Source organism: Pristiophorus japonicus, chromosome 12, assembly GCF_044704955.1.
Source record: "Pristiophorus japonicus isolate sPriJap1 chromosome 12, sPriJap1.hap1, whole genome shotgun sequence".
In the NCBI taxonomy this organism is placed as follows: Eukaryota; Metazoa; Chordata; class Chondrichthyes; family Pristiophoridae; genus Pristiophorus; species Pristiophorus japonicus.
In genome coordinates this window covers 133,344,986-133,369,682 of record NC_091988.1, presented here as the reverse complement: position 1 = coordinate 133,369,682, position 24,697 = coordinate 133,344,986, and the positions used below count along the sequence as shown (strand labels likewise).

General features: G+C 44.6%; 1 protein-coding gene across 2 annotated transcripts; it reads left to right on the top strand.

Moving 5' to 3' along the window:
• Positions 1-1,036: 1,036 nt before the first annotated feature.
• Positions 1,037-24,429, top strand: pdrg1 (p53 and DNA-damage regulated 1). Of its 2 annotated transcripts, XM_070894991.1 has the most exons (5): positions 1,037-1,150; positions 3,660-3,735; positions 20,040-20,114; positions 21,524-21,604; positions 23,992-24,429. In XM_070894991.1, exons 1-5 carry the CDS (start codon positions 1,067-1,069, stop codon positions 24,072-24,074), a joined length of 399 nt encoding a protein of 132 aa, XP_070751092.1. In that variant the 5' UTR covers positions 1,037-1,066; the 3' UTR covers positions 24,075-24,429. The 2 variants fall into 2 exon arrangements, with proteins under 2 accessions (XP_070751092.1, XP_070751093.1); XM_070894992.1 differs by lacking the exon at positions 20,040-20,114.
• The last annotated feature ends 268 nt before the right edge of the window (positions 24,430-24,697 follow it).

The following is a 24,697-nucleotide window of genomic DNA, read 5'->3' as shown; positions in this document are numbered from 1 at the left end:
GGTGTATAAAATTATAAGGAGCCTAGATAGAGTGGATAGGACGTACCTATTTTCCTTAGAAGAGGGGTCAACAACCTGGGGGCATAAATTTAAAGTAATTGGTAGTCGGTTTAGAGGGGATTTGAGGAGGAATTTCTTCACCCAGAGGGTGGTTGGGGCCTGGAACTCACTGCATGAAAGGATGGTAGAGACAGAAACCCTCACCACATTTAAAAAGTACTTGGATGTGCACTTGAAGTGCCGTAACCTACAGGGCTATGGACCAAAAGCTGGAAAGTGGGATTAGGCTGAAAAGCTCTTTGTTGGCCGGCGTGGACACAATGGGCCGAAATGGCCTCATTCCATGCTGTAAATTTCTGTGAAAGATGTGAAGGCGTTAGACAGAGTGCAGAAAAGATTTACAAGAATGGTTTCAGGGATGAGAGACTTCAGTTATGTGTATAGATTGGAGAAACTAGGGTTGTTTCCTTGGAGCAGAGAAGATTGAGAGGAGATATGATAGAGGTGTTCAAAATCATGAGGCGTCTAGACAGAGTAGATAGAGAGAAAATGTACCCATTAGCGGAAGGGTCAAGAAGCAGAGGACACAGATTTAAGGTGAGAGGCAGAATATCCAAAGGCGACATGAGGAAAAACTTTTTTACACAGCGAGTGGTAATGATCTGGAATGCACTGGCTGAAAGGGTGGTGGAGGCAGATTCAACCGTGGCTTTCAAAAGGGAATTGGATAAGAACCTGAAGGGAAAAAATGCAGGGCTACGGGAAAGGGCGGGGGAGTGGGACTAGCTGAAGTGCTCTTGCAGAGAGCCAGCATAGGTTGGACGGGCTGATTGGCCTCCTACTGTGCTGTAACCATTCTATGATTCTGCCAATCTGTCCAGCATAGACTACAACTCCCAGAGTGCCGCGCGCGTCCAGCCCCCCCTCAGCCGAGAGGGCAGGGCCACCGTTGATTGACATAATATTTGCCAATCAGGGAGCGACGGTTGACGTGACAGCCAATGAAACGGGGAGGATACTGCTGAGTGACAGTTGCGTCGCCTTGCAGGTTGTCCGCCGTGTGAAGATGGCGCGGACGCCCGAAGTTGTGATGAACTACCTGACTGAGGTGGAGGAACTGGTGGAGAGCCTGTTGGCCGACAAACAGCAGGTACTGCGTCCGCAGCCGGATGACGATTATAAGCAGGGCCTGAAAGGGCCGGTGTTTACCGTGTCCGCATTGCGCCTGGTGACTGACAGGGGTGGGGGGCAACGCTGAGTGACTGGTGGGCCATAAGAAAAACTTGTATTGATATATAATATATAACAAACAGAAAACGCTGGACATCTCTATGGAGAGAAAAACTGAGTTAACATTTCAGGTCGACGACCCTTGTGTTTCTCTCTCCACAGATGCTGCCTGATCAACTGAGATTTCCAGCATTTTCTGTTTTTATTTCAGATTCCAGCATCAGCAGTATTTTGCTTTTGTACTTGGATTTAAATAGCGCCTGTCATGACAACCGACGTCTCAAAGCACTTTACAGCCAATGAAGTACTTTTGGAGTGTAGTCACTGTTGTAATGTGAGAAATGCGGCAGCCAATTTGCACACAGCAAGCTCCCACAAACAGCAATGTGATAATTTTTTTTTGATACGTCGATTGAGGGATAAATATTGGCTAGAACACCGGGGATAACTTCCCTGCTCTTCTTTGAAACAGTGCCATGGGATCTTTTACGTCCACCTGAGGGGGCAGACAGGGCCTCAGTTTAACGTCTCATCTGAACGACGGCACTGACAGTGCAGCACTGCCTAGATTTTTTTGTGCTCTAGTCAAATGGAACATTTCCCCCATGTTTTGTGCCCAGTGTCCGCATATGGCCCACCCAGGATAGGGGCATTATGGGTTAGATGCAAAGTAAAACGCTCTTACCATTGTTGGCCTCCACTCCAGAGAACATTTTTCTATTTTCCGAATATCAAATGCCTGGTGTAGGATAGTACTGGCGCAATGGGCTGAATGGTGTCCCGTGCTGTAAATTCTATGAACGGCTCGCTGTTCATCACTCCAAAAGCCAGCTGCCATAGTCTGGCTCAGCAATACAATTTATCTCCGCTATTTTATCTGGCCAAGCCTTGTATTTCAAGGGTTATTATCAGCAATGGGGAAAACATGATAAACATTTTCTGATTAGAGCTGTGGTTTTTGGGACTATAAGCTGAATGTCTTGAATTTCCATTTAAAATATAGTTTAATGGTTATATACATGTACTGAAACACTGAGCCACACTTAGTATTTGCTGTCCAGGTTTCCAGCTCGCCTGAGAACTATGATTACGCACTTGGAGTGTAATCCTCTGGACTGTAATTGGGGTCTTTCCATTTGCTGATTTAATTGTGAGCATAAAAATTCTCTGCTCGTACTGTTGTCTTTTGCTTGTCCACTGACTGTAACTAGCCCTGCTCCCTGCTGCTGTGACCTCCTGTTTTCCAGGCTATACAAACTCCAAACTCATCCAAAAACCATCTATCCTATCCTGTGCAAAGTCCTGCTCTGCCATCATCCCTGTATTTCCATCCACTCCCCATATCCAAACTATTGATTCCAAAATCTTCACTCATGTACAAATCTCTCTGGGTTCATTGTCACCTACTCTCTGACCTCCAGCTATACTGATACCAGTCTCTCAACACTAACCTATTGGGTGAACCCTAGGATTCTCTTCCTAAATCCCTCCACCTTGCTGCTTCAACCCCTTTCAAAAGCATCCTGAGAACCTATCTCTTTGACCATGTCTTCTAACTCCTATGTAAGCAGTTCTCCTCTTTCTGCTGCCCCCCCCCCCAAAAATGAGTAGATACTGATGTTAAAACTGATTCTGAGCTGTAGGTTGCATGCAGATTTTGGCTTCCAAATGGGCTCAATGTCTCTCATTTATATTTTAAATATTTCATCCTCATTTTCTAATCCCACCTTGGCCCACCTTGCCTTAATAATCCTCTACAGCTTGATGTCATAGTTTAGAACATTTCCCCCCCCAAAACCACTTTGCCTGGTTTATCTATCTATCTATCTCTTATTTTGTCTGTGTATTGGGTACCAATGCACTAAATAAGTCTAGTGATCACACCGCCAGTATTTTGGTTGTCATGTGAAATATCAAGAGGTAGGGAAAAGCGAAAATCTGAAAATAAAGGTGCGCATAATCATTTGCAGATTTTTCTGTGGTGAGTGTAGCGTGCATGGGAGGAACAGGTGAATTTAGATGTGTGGTTCCCAAAGCTCTCCACCACTGCAGGTTTTCCTCGCTTCGTGTCTGGGTGTGTTTTAGACTAATAGACTGATATTGTATCAATTAGTCTTTGATACAATCATGCCATGACCAGGATAGTAGAAAGCAAACCCTGTGCACTGTGGTCTTTTTGCATCTAGTAATTCCTATGTTCCTATGATAGTTGAGTGCAATATTTTCTCTTGCATATGTGTAGTGATCTTGGCAAACTTTCCACATGATTTACTGTTGTATCGAATTGGACAATCCCGTGTGTTTTTAATAATCGTGGTGAAGGGCTGTATTTGCTTTCTGAGATTGGTACCATGAGGTACAAACTATTTTAATATGGATACAAGGAGTTGTGCCTGAACTTGTCTTTTTTAAAATCTGGTTAATTTCAGATTGTTGACCTGGATGGGAAGAGAAATCGGAACCGGGAGGCACTGAGAGCGTTACAAAACAGCACTGACCAATCTGGTATGAATACCTTTATCAGCCACTAAACAATGGATTGGAGGAATTGTGGGATTGAGACTTTTTCTTCAGATTTGAGTGTTCATAAGAAAAGAATCCAAGTATTGAAAAGTGTCTATATATAATTTTGTTTTAATTAATTATTATAATGTGCTCATGGCTGCCATTTATTGGCCATCCCTAGTTCCCCTTGAGAATATTTTGGTAGGCTGCCATCTTGAACTGCTGCAGTCCATGTAGTGAAGGTACTCCCACAATGCTATTGAGTAGGGAAGATGAAGGAACAGCGATATATGTCCAAGTCAGGATGATGTGTGACCTTGGAGGTGATGGTGTTCCCACGCACCTGCTGCCCTTCTCCTTGGTGGTGGGGGTTGTGGGTTTGGGAGGTGCTGCCAACTAATATAGTTAACCCTTACGAGGACTAGTGGAGCTTTATTTACCCTGCTTACTGAGGACAGTGACGTGCTAAGGTATGGTGCTACTACCATCAGTAGCCCTCCATCACATAGAAGCATAGAATGATACAACACAAAAGGAGGCTATTTGGCCCATCATGCCTTTGCTGGCTCTTTGAAAGAGGTACCCAATTTGCCCCATTTCACTACATTTTTCTTCCCCTTCAAGTACTTATCCAATGCCCTTTTTGAAAGTTACTTTTGAATCTGCTTCCTCCACCCTTTCAGGCAGTGCATCCCAGATCACAACAACTTGCTACGTAATTTTTACCCCTCATGTTGCCTCTGGCTTTTTTGCCAATACCTTAAATCTGTGTCCTTTGGTTACTGACCCTTCTGCCAGTGGAAACAGAGTAGATAAGGAGAAACTATCAAAATCTTTCATGATTTTGAATACCTTTATCAAATATCCCTTTAACCAATCTCCCTTTAACCTTCTCTGCTCTAAGGAGAACAACAATTTATCTGGTATCTCCATATAAGAGTTTCATCCCTTGTATCCTTCTAGTAAATCTCCTGCACCCTTTAAGACCTTGACATCTTTCCTAAAGTGCAGTGCCCTGAACTGGACACCCTACTCTAATTGGAGCCTAATCAGTTGATAATGTTTTAACATAATTTCCTTGCTTATGTACTCTATGCCTCTATTTACATTGCCCAGGATCCCAAATACCTGCACTATTTTAACGGCCTTATCAACCTGTCTTGCCACTTTCAAAGACTTCTGTATGTATATTCCCAGATCTCTCTGTTCCTACACCCCCTTTAAAATTATACCATTTAATTTATATTGCCTCATATTCTTCCTTCCAAAATGTATCATTTCACACTTCTCTAGGTTAAATTTCTTCTGCCCATTTCATCAGTCTGTCTATGACCTCTTGAAGTTTGTCATTATCCTTCTCACTGTTTACTACATTTGAGTTTTGTGTCATATGCAAAGTTTGAAATTGTGCTCTGAATACCTAAGTCTAGGTCATTAATATGCACCAAAAAGAGCAAAATACCAAAAAACGACCTCTGGGGGACAATAGTGCACACTTCCTTCCAGTCTGGAAAAACAATCAACAATCCAGCAACTTCAGTGGTCATTTTTACTTTGCCCACAAATGACCAGATTTATTGAATTCAGTTTCACAACTTGGCATGGTTGCTGGTCCAGTACATCAAAACCAACTTTTATTTATATAACGCCTTTAACATAGTAAAACGTCCCAAGCCGCATTATCCAACAAAATTTGACACCGAGCTACATAAAGAGATATTGGGACAGATGACCAAAAGCTTGGTCAAAGAGGTACATTTTAAGTAGTGTCGTAAAGGAGGAGAGAGAGAAAGGCGGAGAGGTTTTGGGAGTGAATTTCAGAGCTTGGGGCCTCGGCAGCTGGAGGTACGGCCACCGATTAAATCGGAGATGCTCAAGATGCCAGAATTAGAGGAACACAGACATCTACCGGGGGGAGCACCATCGAGGGATTTGAGAACAAGGATGAGAATTTTGAAGTCAAGGCATTGCTTAACCGAGTCATGCAGTATACAAATTGAAGTTTTTGTGGTTTACTCCCTTATCGCTCAAAAATCGGTCTATCTCCGCCTTAAATATATTCAATGACCCAGCCTTCACAGCTCTCTGGGGCAGAGAATTCCATAGATTTACTCAGAGAAGAAATTCCTGCTCATTTCAGTTTCAAATGGCCGGCCCTTTATTCTGAGACTATGTCCCCTAGTTTTAGTTTCCCCTATGAATGGAAATATTCTCTCTGCATCCACCTTGTCGAGCCCCCCTATTATCTTTTATATGTTTCGATAAGATCACCTCTCATTCTTCTGAACTCCAATGAGTATAGGCTCAAACTACTCAACCTGTCTTCATAAGTCAACCCCCCCCCCCCCCCCCCCTCATCTCCGGAATCCACCTAGTGAACCTTCTCTGAACAACCTCCAATGCAAGTATATCCTTCCTTTAAATACGGAGACCAAAACTGTACACAGTACTCCAGGTGTGGCCTCACCAATACCTTGTACAGTTGTAGCAGGACTTCTCTGCTTTTATACTCCATCCCCTTACAATAAAGGCCAACATTCCATTTGCCTTCCTGATTACTTGCTGTACCTGCATACTAACTTTTTGTGTTTCATGCACAAGAACCCCCAGGTACTGCGGCACTTTGTAATTTTTCTCCATTTAAATTATAATTTTCTTTTCTGGGTTTTTTTTCTGCCAAAGTGGATAACCTCACATTTTCCCACATTATACTCCATCTGCCAAATTTTTGCCCACTCACTTAGCCTGTCTATATCCCTTTGCAGATGTTGTGTCGTCCTCACAGTTTGTTTTCCCAGCCATCTTTGTATCATCAGCAAACTTGGCTACATTACACTCGGTCCTTTCATCCAAGTCATTAAGATAGATTGTAAATAGTTGTGGACCCAGCACCGATCCCTGTGGCACCCCACTAGTTACTGTTTGCCAACCGGAAAATGACCCGTTTACCCGAACTCTCTGTTTTCTGTTAGTTAGCCAATCCTCTATCCATGCTAATATATTACCCCCAACCCTGTGAACTTTTATCTTGTGTCGTAAACTCTTATGTTGTACCTTATCGAATGCCATCTTGAAATCCAAATACACCACATTCATTGGTTCCCAAAATCCACCACCCTGCTCGTTACATCCTCAACGAACTCCAGCAGATTTGTCAAATATGATTTCCCTTTCATAAAGCCATGCTAAATCTGCTTGATTGAATTATGCTTTTCCAAATGTCCTGCTACAGCTTCCTTAATAATGGACTCCAGCATTTTCCCAATGACAGATGTTAGGCTAACTGGTCTATAGTTTCCTGCTTTTTGTCTGCCTCCTTTTTTTTTTTTAAAAATAGGTGCATTACATTTGCAGTTTTCCAATCCCCTGGGACCTCCCCAGAATCCAGGGAATTTTGGTAGATTACAACCAATGCATCTGGTATTTCTGCAGCCACTTTTACGATCCTAGGATGCAAGGCGTCCGGTCCAATTTCTCTCCTATCTCCTCCTCTTTTATTGTGACATTGGCAGCATCTTCTTTAGTGAAGATGGATGCAAAGTTCTCACTTAGTACCTCACCCATGCCCTCTACCTCCACAAGATCTTTTTTTTGATTCCTAATTGGCCCATCTTCCCTTTGACTACTCTTTTGATATTGATCAAATTCGTACTTTTTCTGTTTCAATTTAATTTAAGGTTGAGCGTCCAAAATCAGGAGTTCCGGAATGTTCCAGAATCCGGACTCCAGACCGATTGGTGACAGGGTCGTCGGGAATCCGTAAATATTCCGGAATCCGGACCTACCGACCGCGGGGGGGGGGGGGGGGGGCCCCGCCGCTGCCCGACCTCGGGCCTCGCCTCCACTCTCCTCGCCGCTGCTGCCCTTACCTCAGGGCCTCCTCACCGGCCCGCCCCAACACCACCTCTGCGACGGGGCCCGCCGGCCTGAACACTTCCTTGGCGGCAGGGCACGTTCAAACACCTCCACGGCGGCGGGGTCCTTCCCGAATAAATCCTCAGCGGCTGGGCCCGCCCGAACACCTCCTGGATGGGGCCGGCGACCTGAACAGCTCCTCGGATAGCAGCCGCCCCCCGCCCCCTTTTTGACATTCCTAAATTCGGAAATACCCGTACCTGGACTCTGGTGTTTCCGGATTTTGGACGTCAGAAACACGTTCCGAAGTCTAGAAAACCGGCTCGGCTTCGGTCCTGAGGTTGCCGGATTCGGGACGTTCAACTGTATATCATTAATCGTTCAGGGAGCTCTATTTTTGGATACCCTTCCTTTCCCCCTCGTGGAAATGTTTTGTCTGTACCTTGAAGGCCTCTCATTGCTCATTCACTGTTTTACCTGCTAATATTTGATTCCAATCCACCTGGGCCACACCCTTTCTAAATTTTTAAGCGATAAGGGAATCTAGGATTTTGGGAACTGGGCAGGGAAATGGAGCTGAATCCATGATCAGATGAGCAATGATCTTATTAAATGGCAGAACAGGTTCGAGGGCCAAATGGCCTACTCCTGCTTCTATTTCTTGCGTTCTTAAATCATTTGAAAGTAGTCATTTTCCAGTTGAGTATTTTCAAATTTGATTTTTTTTCCTTGTCCTTTTCCATAACTACTCTGAACCTAACATTATGATCACTGTTTCCCAAATGCATTCCTACTGAAGCATGCTCCACTTGCCCCACTTCACCCAAGTGGTAATTCTTCGTGTGTCAGCCTAGATGGGTGAGTGTTAAGAATTGTAGTCAGTGGAGTGCAATCCTGACCTTTTTAGTAGGCACTGGATACCGATCAGGAGCAGGAACCCTTGATGATTTCTCTTACCAACACAGCAGGGACACTGAATCCAGCTATAGCGTCCCCACTCTGTCTCATTCTGGCATAAAGGACGGGTTCCTTGAGCAATATGTAACGGAACCAACCAGGGGGCAGGCTATCTTCAATCTGGTCTTGTGTAATGAGACAGGATTAATAAACAATCTCCTAGTAAAGGATCCCCATGGAATGAGTGATCATAGCATGATTGAATTTCAAATTCAGATGGAGGGTGAGAAAGTTGGATCTCTAACCAGCGCACTAAGCTTAAATAAAGGAGACTATGAAGGTATGAGGGCAGAGTTGGATAAAGTGGACTGGTAAAATAGATTAAAGTGTTGGACGGTTGATGAACAGTGGCGTACATATAAGGAGATATTTCACAACTCTCAAGAAAAATATATTCCAGTGAGGAGGAAAGGGTGTAAGAGAAAAGATAGCCATCCGTGGCTAACTAAAGAAATAAAGGATGGTATCCGATTTAAAAACAAGGGCATACAAAGTGGCCAAAACTAGTGGGAGGACAGAAGACTGGGAAGCTTTTAAAAGCCAGCAAAGAACGACTAAAAAAAAATGATTAAGAAAGGGAAGACAGACTATGAAAGTAAACTAGCGCAAAATATAAAAACAGATAGCAAGAGTTTCTATAGGTATATAAAAAGGAAAAGGGTGGCTAAAGTAAATGTTCGACTCTTGGAGGACGAGACCGGGGAATTAGTAATGGGGAACATGGAGATGGCAGACACTCTGAACAAATATTTTGTATCAGTCTTTACGGTAGAGGACACTAACAATATTCCGACAGTGGATAGTCTAGGAGCTATGGGAGGGGGAGGAACTTAACACAATCACAATCACTAAGGAGGTGACACTCAGTAAGATAATGGGACTAAAGGCAGATAAATCCCCTGTGTTATGTATGTAAACCTATAAATATCATGTCTAACCACAGGGCTTATCCCCTGGAGTCCCAAGGGATCCCACAATCCCTTGGGAGCACCTGTATATAAGGAGGCCTCACAGGCTGGCGAGGCACTCTTGAGATCTGTAATAAAGGACTACGGTCACACCTTACTTTAAGCTTGCAGGATCTAGTCTGACTCTTTATTCAAGACATAACAACTGGCGACGAGATACAAATGACGAACCCCACCGCAACAATGCAGAGAACCGTGGGCATCCTGGAGAAATTTTCGGAGGGAGATGATTGGGAAACTTCGTGGAGCAACTCGACCAATACTTCGTGGCCAAGCTAGAAGGAGAAGCGAACACTGCCAAACGAAGGGCGATCCTCCTCGCCGTTTGCGGGGCACGAACGTATGGCCTCATGAAAAATCTGCTCATTCCATCAAAACCCACAGACAAGTCATACGATGAGTTGTGCATACTGGTCTGGGAGCATGTAAATCCTAAGGAAAGCGTTCTGATGGCGAGGTATCAGTTCTACACGTACAAGAGGTCTGAAGGCCAGGAAGTGGCGAGCTACATCGCCAAGCTAAGGCGCCTTGCAGGACATTGTGAATTTGAAGGACACTTGGAGCACATGCTCAGGGACTTCTTTGTATTTGGCATTGGCCATAAAGTAATACTTCTCAAACTTTTGACTGTAGAGACCCCAACCTTGAGTAAAGCCACAGAGATAGCACAGGCGTTTATTGCCACCAGTGACAATACCAAACAAATTTCTCAGCACACGAGTGCTGCTGCAAGTACTGTGAACAAAGTAACGTTGTTTTCGAATCGAAATGTACAGGGCAGGACTTGCACATCTGCAAATGACTCCAAGTCCACCATCAAGGGTGGTGAATACAAGGCCATTAATACCTTGTTGGCGTTGCGGGGGTGATCATCGGTTCCATTCATGCCACTTCAAAGGATACATTTGCAAGGGCTGTGGAACAATGGGACACCTCCAACGCATATGCAGGCAAGCTGCTAATCCTGCAAACCACCATGTTGCAGAGGAGGACAGTTCCACTGTGGATCACGACGAACTAGAGCCTCAGACCGAGGAGGCAGAGGTAAATGGGGTGCACACATTTACCACAAAGCTGAAGGTTGAATTAAATGGAATCCCGGTGTCCGAGCTGGACACGGGCGCAAGCCAGTCCATAATGAGCAAAAAGACTTTCACTAAATTGTGGTGCAGCAAGGCCTCAAGGCCAGTTCTGACTCCCATTCGTACTAAACTGAGAACGTACACAAATTAATTGATTCCCGTAATCAGTGCTACCGTAAAGGTCTCCTACGATGGAGCGGTACACAAGTTATCACTCTGGGTGGTACCAGGCGATGGCCCCACGCTGTTCGGCAGGAGCTGGCTGGGAAAGATACGCTGGAACTGGAATGACGTCCGAGTGCTTCCGTCCGTCGATGACACCTCATGTGCCCACATCGTAAGCAAGTTCCCCCTCTCTGTTCAGACCAGGCATCGGGAAGTTCCAAGGAGCAAAAGTGCAGATCCATTTGCTTCCGGTGGCACGACCCGTCCATCACAAGGCGAGAGCGGTATCTTGCATGATGAGAGAGAAGGTGGAGATCGAGCTGGACAGGCTGCAACAAGAGGGCATAATTTTGCCTATCGAATTCAATGATTGGGCCAGTCCGATTGTTCCAGTCCTCAAGGGCGACGGCACCGTCAGAATCTGTGGTAATTACAAAGTAACTATCAATCGTTTCTCACTGCAGGATCAGTACCCACTACCAAAGGCAGATGGTCTATTTGCGATGCTGGCTCGAGGGAAAATGTTCACGAAGCTGGACTTGACCTCGGCCTCCATGACGCAGGAGCTAGAGGAATCATTGAAAAGCCTCACCTGCATCAATGCGCACGAAGGTCTCCTCATTTACAACAGATGCCCGTTTGGGATTCGATCAGCCGCGGCGATATTCCAGAGGAACATGGAAAGCTTGCTGAAGTCGGTCCCGCGCACCGTGGTCTTCCAGGACGATATCTTGGTTACAAGTCGGGACACACTCGAGCACCTGCAGAACCTGGAGGAGGTTTTTAGTCGGCGTAATCATGTGGGGCTCAGGCTAAAACGCTCAAAATGCATTTTCCTGGCGCCAGAAGTGGAGTTCCTGGGGAGAAGAATCGCGACGGACGGCATCAGGCCCACCGATTCGAAGATGGAGGCAGTCAAGAATGCACTGAGATCACAGAATGTGACGGAGCTGCGGTCGTTTCTAGGACTCCTGAACTATTTTGGTAACTTCTTACTGAATCTTAGCACATTGTTAGAACCCCTGCACTCTTTACTGCGTAAAGGAGATGAATGGGTATGGGGTAAAAGCCAAGAAAATGCCTTTGAGAAATCTAGGAAGCTGTTATGTTCAAACAAATTGCTTGTGTTGTACGATCCATGTAAGCGTTTAGTACTAGCATGTGATACATCTTCGTACGGGGTCGGGTGTGTATTGCAACAAGCTAATGAATTTGGGAAATTGCAACCGGTTGCTTATGCATCCAGAAGTCTGTCTAAGGCTGAAAGGGCCTACAGTATGATAGAAAAAGAAGCATTAGCGTGTGTTTACGGGGTAAAGAAATGCATTAATATCTGTTCGTGCTCAAATTTGAATTGGAAACCGACCATAAGCCGCTTATATTCCTCTTTTCTGAAAGCAAGGGGATAAATACGAATGCATCGGCCCACATCCAGAGATGGGCGCTCCCGTTGTCTGCATACAACTACGCCATCCGCCACAGGCTAGGCACAGAAAGCTGTGCCGATACTCTCAATAGGCTGCCATTGCCCACCACAGCGGTGGAGATGGCACAGCCCGCAGATTTACTCATGGTAATGGAAGCATTCGAGAGTGAGCAATCACCTGTTACCACCCAACAGATCAGAACCTGGACGAGCCAGGACCCCTTACTTACTGAGTTTTAAAAAAAACTGTGTGCTCCACGGGAGTTGGTCAAGTGTCCCGTTAGAGATGCAGGAAGAAATAAAGCCATACCAGCGGCGCAAAGATGAAATGTCTATACAGGCAGACTGCCTCCTATGGGGTAATCGGGTAGTGGTGTCAAAAAAGGGCAGGGACACTTTCATTAGTGATCGCCACAGCACCCACCCAGGCATCATAATGATGAAAGCGATAGCCAGATCCCACGTGTGGTGGCCCGGTATTGATGCAGACATAGTCCTGTGTGCACAAATGTAATACATGTTCACAGTTAAGTAATGCACCCAGGGAGGCGCCACTAAGCTTATGTTCCTGGCCCTCCAAACAGTGGTCCAGGGTCCATGTCGACTATGCAGGCCCATTCTTGGGAAAAATGTTCTTCGTGGTTGTAGATGCGTTCTCCAAATGAATTGAATGTGTGATAATGTCGGCAAGCACGTCTGCTGCCATCATTGAAAGCCTACGGGCAATGTTTGCCATGCACGGCCTGCCTGATGTCCTTGTAAGTGACAATGGGCCATGCTTTACCAGTGCCGAGTTCATGACCCGCAGTGGAATCAAACATGTCACATCTGCCCCGTTTAAACCAATGTCCAACGGTCAGGTAGAACGAGCAGTTCAAACAATCAAGCAGAGCTTGAAAAGGGTAGCTGAAGGCTCACTGCAGACTTGCTTATGCCGAATCCTGCTTAGTTACCGCACAAGACCCCACTCACTCACTGGGGTCTCTCCCGTTGAACTGCTCATGAAAAGGGCTCTTAAGACAAGGCTCTCGTTAGTCCACCCTGATCGGCACGAACAAGTAGAGAGCAGGCGGCTTCAACAGAATACATATCATAATCGCGCAAATGTGTCACATGAAATTGAGATAAATGATCCTGTATTTGTGTTGAACTATAGACAAGGTCCCAAGTGGCTTCCTGTCACCGTTTTGGCCAAAGAGGGGAGTAGGGTGTTTTTGGTCAAACTCTCAAATGGACTTGCCTGCAGGAAACACTTGGACCAAACTCAGATTTACGGACTATCCAGAACAACCCACAATAGACTCTACCTTTTTCGACCCTCCAACACACACACAAATGGCAACTGGCCCAGCAGTTGACCGCGAAGCAGAACCCATCACCCGCAGCAGCCCAGCAGGACTCACCACCAGCTGCACAGCAGCCCAATGAGGGCCCAACAAACTACTCACCAAAATCAGCATTTGCACCGAGACGATCAACCAGGGAAAGGAAGGCCCCAGATCGACTCACATTGTAAATAGTTACACTATTGACTTTGTGAGAGGGGTGGGGGGGGGTGTTATGTATGTAAACCTGTAAATACCATACCCACCAGAGGGCTTATCCTCTGGAGTCCTAAGGGATCCCACAATCCCTTGGCAGCATCTGCATATAAGGAGGCCTCACAGGCTGGAGAGGCACTCTGAGATCTGCAATAAAGGACTACGGTCAGGCCTTACTTTGAGCTTGCAGTATCTAGTCTGACTCTTTTTATTCAAGACATAACACCCTGGACCTGATGGCTTGCGTGCTTGGGTCTTGAGAGAAGTAGCGGCTGGGCTTGTGGATGCATTGGTTGCAATTTACCAAAATTCCCTGGATTCTGGGGAGGTTCCAGCAGATTGGAAAACTGTAAATTTAACGCCCCTTTTTAAAGGAGGCAGACAAAAAGCAGGAAACTATAGACGAGTAGGCCTAACATCTGTGGTTGGGAAAATGTTGGAGTCCATTATTAAAGAAGCAGTAGCAGGACATTTGGAAAAGCAAAATTCGGTCAGGCAGAGTTAGCATGGATTTATGAAGGGGAAATCATGTTTGACAAATTTGCTGGAGTTCTTTGAGGATGTAATGAACAGGGTGGATAAAGGGGAACTAGTGGATGTGGTGTATTTGGACTTCCAGGAGGCATTTGACAAGGTGCCACATAAAAGGTTACTGCACAAGATAAAAGTTCACGGTGTTGGGGGTAACATATTAGCATGGATAGAGGATTGGCTAACTAACAGAGAACGGAGAGTCGGGATAAGTGGTTCATTCTCTGGTTGGCAACCAGTAACTAGTGGGGTGCCGCAGGGATCAGTGCTGGAACACCAACTATTTACAATCTATATTAATGACGTGGAAGAAGGGACTGAGTGTAAAGTAGCCAAGTTAGCTTTTCCTCCCATTTTTGTATAGTCAGCAATGTGTGAGGAGGACAAACACAATTTGCAAAAGGACATAGACAGGCTAAGTGAGTTGGTGAAAATTTGGCAAATGGAGTATAATGTTGGAAAGTGTGAGGTCGTGCACTTTGGCAGAAAAAAAATCAAAGAGTAAGTTATTATTTAAGTGGAGAAAGATTGCAAAAGTGCCGCAGTACAGCGGGACCTGGGGGTACTTGTGCATGAAACACAAAAGGATAGTATGCAGGTACAGCAAGTGATCAGGAAGGCCAATGGTATCTTGGCCTTTATTGCAAAGGGGATGGAGTATAAAAGCAGGGAAGTCTTGCTACAGCTATATAAGGTATTGGTGAGGCCACACCTGGAATACTGCATGCAGTTTTGGTTTCCATATTTACGAAAGGATATACTTGTTGTGGAGGCAGTTCAGAGAAGGTTCACTCGGTTGATTCTGGGGGTTGACTTATGAGGAAAGGTTGAGTAAGCTGGGCCTCTACTCATTGGAATTCAGAAGAATGAGAGGTGATCTTATCGAAAGATTATGAGGGGTCTCAACAAGGTGGATGCAGAGAGGATGTTTCCACTGATGGGGGAGACTAGAACCAGAGGGCATGATCTTAGAATAAGGGGCCGCCCATTTAAAACTGAGATGAGGAGAAATTTCTTCTAAGGGTTGTAAATCTGTGGGATTTGTTGCCTCAGAGAGGTGTGGAAGCTGGGACATTGAATAAATTTAAGACCGCAATAGACAGTTTCTTAAACGATAAGGGGTAATGGAGAGCGGGCGGGGAAGTGTTGCTGAGTCCATGATCAGATCAGCCATGATATTGAATGGCGGAATAGGCTCGAGGGGCCGTATGGCCTACTCCTCTTTTGATTTCTTATGTTATGTCAGTCATCTAAACACAGACCAGAAATTCAGCCTGGATCCTGTGCTCTGTGGCTCCATGCAATGTCACATGGTGCATTTAGCCAATGGTTACGGGATTCGTTTTTAAAATGTGAATGTTTAAAGCTACGTAACTGATCTGGGTTTTCAGACTGGTCCTTTTTAATCCCAGTATTCTCTCTTTCTGAGGCCATCTTCAGGTTGTGCCTAGGGATTGTCAGCAGGCTCTTCCACTGAGGAATTTTCCAGCAGGTGTCACTGCAGACCTATCCAGAGCAACAAGTAGAGCTGAAACTTCTCCCCCACTGGCTCAGTGCACTACAGCCAAAAATTGTAGCATATGTCGTGGCTGGTATCTGCTAACTCGCCAAAGATCAGAACATGTGAAAAGTGCACCTTGCAGTGCTACGTTCTTTATTTGGAATTGGTATTTCTCATTTAGTACAAAAATACTGCCCTCGGGCTTTATAGGACAGGTCATCAAAGCTCATTGACCACATGAGATGGTAAGGGTTAAGTCATGGCAGGAGAGCTCAGACACGTGTTACGCTCCTCCTGTACTATGTGGGAAATCAGGGACGCCTCCAGTGTCCCTGACGACTACGTGTGCGGGAAGTGTATCCGCCTCCAGCTCCTGACGGACTGCGTTGCGGAATTGGAGCTGAAGATGGATTCACTCTGGAGCATCCACGATGCTGAGAATGACGTGAATAACACGTTTAGTGAGTTGGTCTTACCGCAGGTAAAGGATCCACAGCCAGATAGGGAATGGAAGACCAACAGGAAGAGCAGTGCAAGGAAGGTAGTGCAGGGATCCCCTGCGGTCATCCTCCTGCAAAACAGATACACCGCTTTGAGTACTGTTGAGGGGGATGACTCATCAGGGGGGAGCAGCAGCAGCCAAGTTCATGGCACCGTGGCTGGCTCTGCTGCACAGGAGGGCAGGAAAAAGAGTGGGAGAGCGATAGTGATAGGGGATTCAATTGTAAGGGGAATACATAGGCGTTTCTGCGGCCGCAACCGAGACTCCAGGATGGTATGTTGCCTCCCTGGTGCAAGGGTCAAGGATGTCTCGGAGCAGGTGCAGGACATTCTGAAAAGAGAGGGTGAACAGCCAGTTGTCGTGGTGCACATTGGTACCAACGATATAGGTAAAAAACGGGTTGAGGTCCTACGAGACGAGTTTAAGGAGCTAGGAGCTAAATTTAAAAGTAAGACCTCAAAAGTAGTAATCTCGGGATTGCTACCAGTGCCACTTGCTAGTCAGAGTAGAAATCACAGGATAGCTCAGATGAATACGTGCCTTAAGCAGTGGTGCAGCAGGGAGGGATTCAAATTCCTGGGGCATTGGAACCGGTTCTGGGGGGAGGTGGGACAGTACAAACTGGACGGTCTGCACCTAGGCAGGACTGGAACCAATGTCCTAGGAGGAGTGTTTGCTAGTGCTGTTGGGGAGGAATTAAACTAATATGACAGGGGGATGGGAACCAATGCAGGGAGACAGAGGGAAACAAAATGGAGACAGAAGCAAAAGACAAAAAGGAGATGAGTAAAAGTGGATGGCAGAGAAACCCAAGGCAAAATTCTAAAGGGTCTAAGTGTGTTAAAAAGGCAAGCATGAAGGCTCTGTGCCTCAATACGAGGAGTATTCGGAATAAGGTGGACAAATTAACTGTGCAGATAGCAGTTAATGGATATGATGTGGTTGGCATCACGGAGACATGGCTCCAGGGTGACCAAGGCTGGGAACTCAACATCCAAGGGTATTCAACATTTAGGAAGGATAGACAAAAAGGAAAAGGAGGCGGGGTGGCGTTGCTGGTTAAAGAGGAAATTAATGCAATTGTAAGGAAAGACATTAGCTTGGATGATGTGGAATCGGTATGAATGGAGCTACGGAATACCAAGGGGCAGAAAACGCTAATGGGAGTTGTGTACAGACCTCCAAACAGTAGTAGTAATGTTGGGGAGCACATCAAACAGGAAATTAGGGGTGCATGCAATAAAGGTGCAGCAGTTATCATGGGTGACTTTAATATGCATATACATTGGGCTAACCAAACCGGAAACAATACGGTGGAGGAGGATTTCCTGGAGTGCATAAGGGATGGTTTTCTAGACCAATATGTCGAGGAACCAACTAGGGGGGGGGCCATCTTAGACTGGGTGTTGTGTAATGAGAGAGGATTAATTAGCAATCTCGTTGTGCGAGGCCCCTTGGGGGGAAGAGTGACCATAATATGGTGGAATTCTACATTTGGATGGAGAATGAAACAGTTAATTCAGAGACCATGGTCCAGAACTTAAAGAAGGGTGACTTTGAAGGTATGAGGCGTGAATTGGCTAGGATAGATTGGCGAATGATACTTAAGGGGTTGACCGTGGATGGGCAATGGCAGACATTTAGAGTCCACATGGATGAACTACAACAATTGTACATCCCTGTCTGGTGTAAAAATAAAAAAGGGAAGGTGGCTCAACCATGGCTATCAAGGGAAATCAGGGATAGTATTAAAGCCAAGGAAGTGGCATACAAATTGGCCAGAAATAGCGGCGAACCTGGGGACTGGGAGAAATTTAGAAATCAGCAAAGGAGGATAAAGGTTTTGATTAGGGCAGGGAAAATAGAGTACGAGAGGAAGCTTGCAGGGAACATTAAAATGGACTGCAAAAGTTTCTATAGATATGTAAAGAGAAAAAGGTTAGTAAAGACAAACGTAGGTCCCCTGCAGTCAGAATCAGGGGAAGTCATAATGGGGAACAAAGAAATGGCAGACCAATTGAACAAGTACTTTGGTTCGATATTCACTAAGGAGGACACAAATAACCTTCCGGATATAAAAGGGGTCAGAGGGTCTAGTAAGAAGGAGGAACTGAGCGAAATCCTTTATTAGTCGGGAAATTGTGTTGGGGAAATTGATGGGCCGATAAATCCCGAGGGCCTGATCGTCTGCATCCCAGAGTACTTAAGGAGGTGGCCTTGGAAATAGCGGATGCATTGACAGTCATTTTCCAATATTCCATAGACTCTGGATCAGTTCCTATGGAGTGGAGGGTAGCCAATGTAACCCCACTTTTTAAAAAAGGAGTGAGAGAGAAAACAGGGAATTATAGACTGGTCAGCCTGACATCGGTAGTGGGTAAAATGATGGAATTAATTATTAAGGATGTCATAGCAGCGCATTTGGAAAGAGGTGACATGATAGGTCCAAGTCAGCATGAATTTGTGAAAGGGAAATCATGCTTGACAAATCTTCTGGAATTTTTTGAGGATGTTTCCAGTAGAGTGGACAAGGGAGAACCAGTTGATGTGGTATATTTGGACTTTCAGAAGGCTTTCGACAAGGTCCCACACAAGAGATTAATGTGCAAAGTTAAAGCACATGGGATTGGGGGTAGTGTGCTGACATGGATTGAGAACTGGTTGTCAGACAGGAAGCAAAGAGTAGGAGTAAATGGGTACTTTTCAGAATGGCAGGCAGTGACTAGTGGGGTACCGCAAGGTTCTGTGCTGGGACCACAGCTGTTTACACTGTACATTAATGATTTAGACGAGGGGATTAAATCTCTCTCCAAATTTGCGGATGACACTAAGTTGGGTGGCAGTGTGAGCTGCGAGGAGGATGCTATGAGGCTGCAGAGTGACTTGGATAGGTTAGGTGAGTGGGCAAATGCATGGCAGATGAAGTATAATGTGGATAAATGTGAGGTTATCCACTTTGGTGGTAAAAACAGAGAGACAGACTATTCTCTGAATGGTGACAGATTAGGAAAAGGGGAGGTGCAACGAGACCTGGGTGTCATGGTACATCGGTCATTGAAGGTTGGCATGCAGGTACAGCAGGCGGTTAAGAAAGCAAATGGCATGTTGGCCTTCATAGCGAGGGGATTTGAGTACAGGGGCAGGGAGGTGTTACTACAGTTGTACAGGGCCTTTGTGAGGCCACACCTGGAGTATTGTGTACAATTTTGGTCTCCTAACTTGAGGAAGGACATTCTTGCTATTGAGGGAGTGCAGCGAAGGTTCACCAGACTGATTCCCGGGATGGCGGGACTGACCTATCAAGAAAGACTGGATTAACTGGGCTTGTATTCACTGGAGTTCAGAAGAATGAGAGGGGATCTCATAGAAATGTTTAAAATTCTGATGGGTTCAGACAGGTTAGATGCAGTAAAAATGTTCCCAATGTTGGGTAAGTCCAGAACCAGGGGGCACAGTCTAAGGATAGGGGGTAAGCCATTTAGGACCGAGATGAAGAGAAACTTCTTCACCCAGAGAGTGGTGAACCTGTGGAATTCTCTACCACAGAAAGTTGTTGAGGCCAATTCATTAAATATATTCAAAAAGGAGTTAGATGTAGTCCTTACTACTAGGGGGATCAAGGGGTATGGCGAGAAAGCAGGAATGGGGTACTGAAGTTGCATGTTCAAACATGAACTCATTGAATGGCGGTGCAGGCTCGAAGGGCCGAATGGCCTACTCCACCTATTTTCTATGTTTCTATGTAACAGCTGGCTCACTTTCCATTTCTTTTTCAGGTAATGTGATGGTTTGTTTTGGAAATATGTTTATCAAATTCCCCAATTCTCGAACCAAGGATATGATTCGGAAAGTTAAGTATTGAATACAGTTCATTTAAAATGCTTGGGCTTGAGTGACATCTGCCATCTACATGGGGGCTGTATGGCCTAGTACAAACCACCTGGCTGTTTACTGAGAATTGCATTGTTTGAAAAGTTCCCAAATCTAGACGGAAGAGGAACTGAGACTTCATTAGAGGAGAAATTCGTTTATTGTTGGATTTAATATATGCCGTTTTCTGTGTTTACTTTAGTCGTAGTAATCCAAATACAGTCATTTCATCTTTGCTGTACCAGATATTCAGTTCCCTTTTTTATTTGCTTTGTTTCTATGAGTAACATGTTTTAAGAATTCACCTCCCTTTTTTTTCTAATTCAGTTTATATCCCCCACCATCCAAAGCCAAGAGAATGGGCTTCTGCTAATGACACTCTAAAACCCAAATGCCTGGGGGTGGAGAGAGTTGTAGGAGGCCAGGGATGACTATGAATAATTTGCCCCCTTTGTTTTTACTCTCTCTGCAAGCATCAGAGTTCCCTACATTTTATCGGCACCCCATCCACCACCTTGAACATTCACTCCCTCCACCACCGGTGCACTGTGGCTGCAGTGTGTATCATCGACAAGATGCACTGTAGCAACTCACCAAGGCTTCTTCGACAGCATCTCCCAAACCTGCGACCTCTACCACCTAGAAGGACAATGCCAGCAGGCGCAAAGAGAACAGCATCACCTCCAAGTCTCACACCATCCTGACTTGGAAAATATATTGCCATTCCTTCATTGTTGCTATCTCAAATCCTGGAGCTCCCTCCCTAACAACACTGTGGGAGCACCTTCACCTTCGTAGGCCGAATGGCCTACTCCTGCACCTATTTTCTATGTTTCTATGTTTCTCAAGGGCAATTAGGGATGGGCAATAAACATTGGCCTTGCCAGCGATGTCCACATTCCATGAACAAATTTTTTTTTAATGCAGTTGAGATTGTGATTTCCTCGGTCTAGGATGAGATCAAGAGACCTTGCAAGCTGTTTCAGTTTGGTTGCAACGGTGGCATTCATGATGAAAAGAACAAAAGTCTGCCTGTTGAAACAGTGCAAGGTTATGCATGTACCACCTCATGGACTAGTTGAGACAAATAGCATAGAGGCCTTTAAGGGGAAGCAAGATCAATACATGAGGGAGAGAAGAATATGCAGGTAGGGTTGGAGAATGCACATGTGGAGCATAAACCTTGGCACAGACCTGTTGGGCTAAATGGCCTGTTTCTGTGCTGTAACTTGCATTGAATTTACAATGGGTTGAGTTGAGCACAAAAAGATATGTGGGACTTACTGTTGTCATTGAGATCTACAAGCCACAATTCATAAACTTCCATTATGCAAGTGATTATTCGATATGTACAATGACCTAAATTAACTCCAGCACTTTGATATTTCAGACCAAGAGCAGTTGGATGAAGAAATACGTAAGCTTTGTAATCAGCTGAAAGTGAAAGTTAATCATTTAAATGAGGCTCAAGGTGACTTTAATTTTCTGTTTTGTGTAAGGTATTTCAAAAGCTGTCAGTGACCCTCTCCAAATAATTTCAAGCCTATTCTGTGCTACTTTAGCTGATCCCAGCCATACAGTGATGGGGTACTGAAAGTGACATTGTCCTGTGTGTCAGGCAGAGAGGGAGCCAACCCTGTTATCCCTTTTCCTTTTAACACTTGCACATGAAGATGTTGAGTGAGGAACATATTTGGCGCAATGCCCTCTTTCCTTCAAAGTAGCCCACTACAAGCGCTCACACCATTTGGGTAGAGGTCAGTTAGCACCTTGCTTTTTTTAAAAATATGTTTAGGATAAGAATAGTCAGTTTGAAGCTCCCCCCTCTTGAAGCCCTAAATATCATTATAGTAAATAGCTGATTAGATGTTCCTAATGTTTTTGCTTCTAAAAACCCTGCCTGGCAGATTATTTCAAACATTTAAGTAGTTCTTCCTAATATCTCCTTTTCAATTTAAATTTAATGTCCTCTGGACCTACTTTCCTGGTTCAATTTGAATGCATGTCCAAGATTTACTTTACCTAAATTGTTATAATATTTTATTCCTGGATAAGATCCTCCTCTTAACCAACTTCTAATTAACCACTTGGTAAATTACCTTTTATATTTAAATAAAAATGTTGTAGAGCTTGGAATCATTTCTTTGTGTCTGATTTCTTTCTAGTTGGGACCAGTCTTTCTCGTCCCTGCTTCGTCTGCATTATTTAATCATAGCATGGTGGCCAGAATTGAACATTGTATCCTAAATATGGATGTTGGTGCATTTTTTTAAAATGTTCGTCCTTGCTTTCAAATCCATGGCCATACCACTGTAACCTCCTCCAGCCCTACAACCCTCAAATTTCTGCACTCCAATTCTGGCCTCTTGCACATTCCCGATTTCCAGCGCTCCACCATTAGTGGCCTTAACACTCCTTAAAATCTATCTTTTTGACCAAGTCTTTGGTCAACTATTCCAGTATCACCTTGTGTGGCTTGGTGTAAAGTTTTGTTAATGCTCCTGTGGAAGTGTCTTAGGATGTTTTACTACATTAAAGAGAGGCTATAAGTTGTTTTATGTTGCTGGGATCAACTAACTTAGCTTGGTAGCTGAGTCTTCCTTGGTAAAGACAATATATAACTGAGCCATTGGAGAGGTGTGTCTCAAGCTTTTTAATGTAATATCTGGTTGTGCTATAGGATGACATAACATAAGAACATAAGAAATAGGAGCAGGAGTAGGCCATATAACCCCTTGAGCCTGCTCTGCCATTTAATGCGATCATGGCTGATCCGATCATCCACTTCCCTGCCCGCTCTCCATAACCCCTTATTCCCTTATCATTTAAGACACTGTCTATTTCAGTCTTAAATTTATTCAATGTCCCAGCTTCCACAGCTCTCTGAAGCAGCAAATTCCACAGATCCACAACCCTCCTGAGAGAAGAAATTTCTCCTCATAGTTTTAAATGGGCAGTCCCTTATTCTAAGATTATGCCCTCTAGTTCTAGTCTCCCCATCAGTGGAAACATCCTCTCTGCATCCATCTTGTCAAGCCCCCTCAAAATCTTATACGTTTCGATAAGATTACTTCTTATTCTTCTGAATTTCAATGAGTAGAGGCCCAATCTACTCAACCTTTTCCCATAAGTCAACCCCCTCATCTCTAGAATCAACCTAGTGAACCTTCTCTGAACTGCCTCCAAAGCAAGTATATCCTTTCGTAAATATGGAAACCAAAACTGCACGCAGTATTCCAGGTGTGGCCTCACCAATATCCTGTACAACTGTAGCAAGACTTCTCTGCTTTTATACTCCCTCCCCTTAGCAATAAAGGCCAAGATACCATTGGCCTTCCTGATCACTTGCTGTACCTGCATACTATCCTTTTGTGTTTCATGCACAAGTACCCCCAGGTCCGCTGTACTGCAGCACTTTGCAATCTTTCTCCATTTAAATAATAACTTGTTCTTTGATTTTTTTTTTCTGCCAAAGTGCATGACCTCGCACTTTCCAACATTATCTGCCAAATTTTTGCCCACTCACTTAGCCTGTCTATGTCCTTTTGCAGATTTTTTGTGTCCTCTCACACATTGCTTTTACTCCCATCTTTGTATCGTCAGCAAACTTGGCTACGTTACACTCGGTCCCTTCCTCCAAGTCGTTAATATAGATTGTAAATAGTTGGGGTCCCAGCACTGATCCCTGCGGCACCCCACTGGTTACTGATTGCCAACCCACGAATGAACCATTTATCCTGAATCTCTGTTTTCTGTTAGTTAACCAATCCTCTTATCCATACTAATATATTACCCCCAACCCCGTGAACTGCACTCCTACTAGTGATTCTGATCCTCTTAACTTAATTCTCATTCTAGGAAAGCCTGAACTCAAGGGATTCAACCTTTCCCCTTTAACTCCAGAAGAAATGTGGGCCATTGACAAGACCTTGAAGAGTTGAAAGTTGCTCAAGATGAGTGCATAATTGGTGTTGGGAACTGGACGTGGCACGGTACATTAAAGGAACAACTGCTTAACAAAAGATGAACGGCGCATGCACAACTGTAAGGCCATCTAAAGTCATGGGATTTTCCTCGACTTTGCTTGAGTTCAAAGATTTACTGCAATCGGCCCCAACAGGATTGTGATTTGAGAAATGCTACTCTTTGTGGCCAGCAGTTTTCTTTTAGCCCAGCCCTTGCTTGGGATTGGAACAGATACAATAACTTACACTGCATAGCTGACCACTTGACACATGAACTTTAAAAATAATACTGCTAGATTTCAGAATTAAATGCTGATCCTTCCTTTCAAAACTAACTTGTTTGTGGTTTTCATCTTGTGTGTTACATTTTACCATGTGCTTGCTTCAGGGAAAATCCTTGCTCTGCAAAATTGGAGTTTTATTAGTTATTTCTTGTAATTTTTTGTAACAATGCAAACTAATCTGACATTAAAACTTAAACTCTCCAATATAATTACAATGGAGTCTAAATTGGAGAAAGATAATCCAGCATTTAGCCTTCCTGATGGTCTTTGAGCCAAGCAGACTAGAAACCTCCCAGGATTGGTCCTTGGAATGTG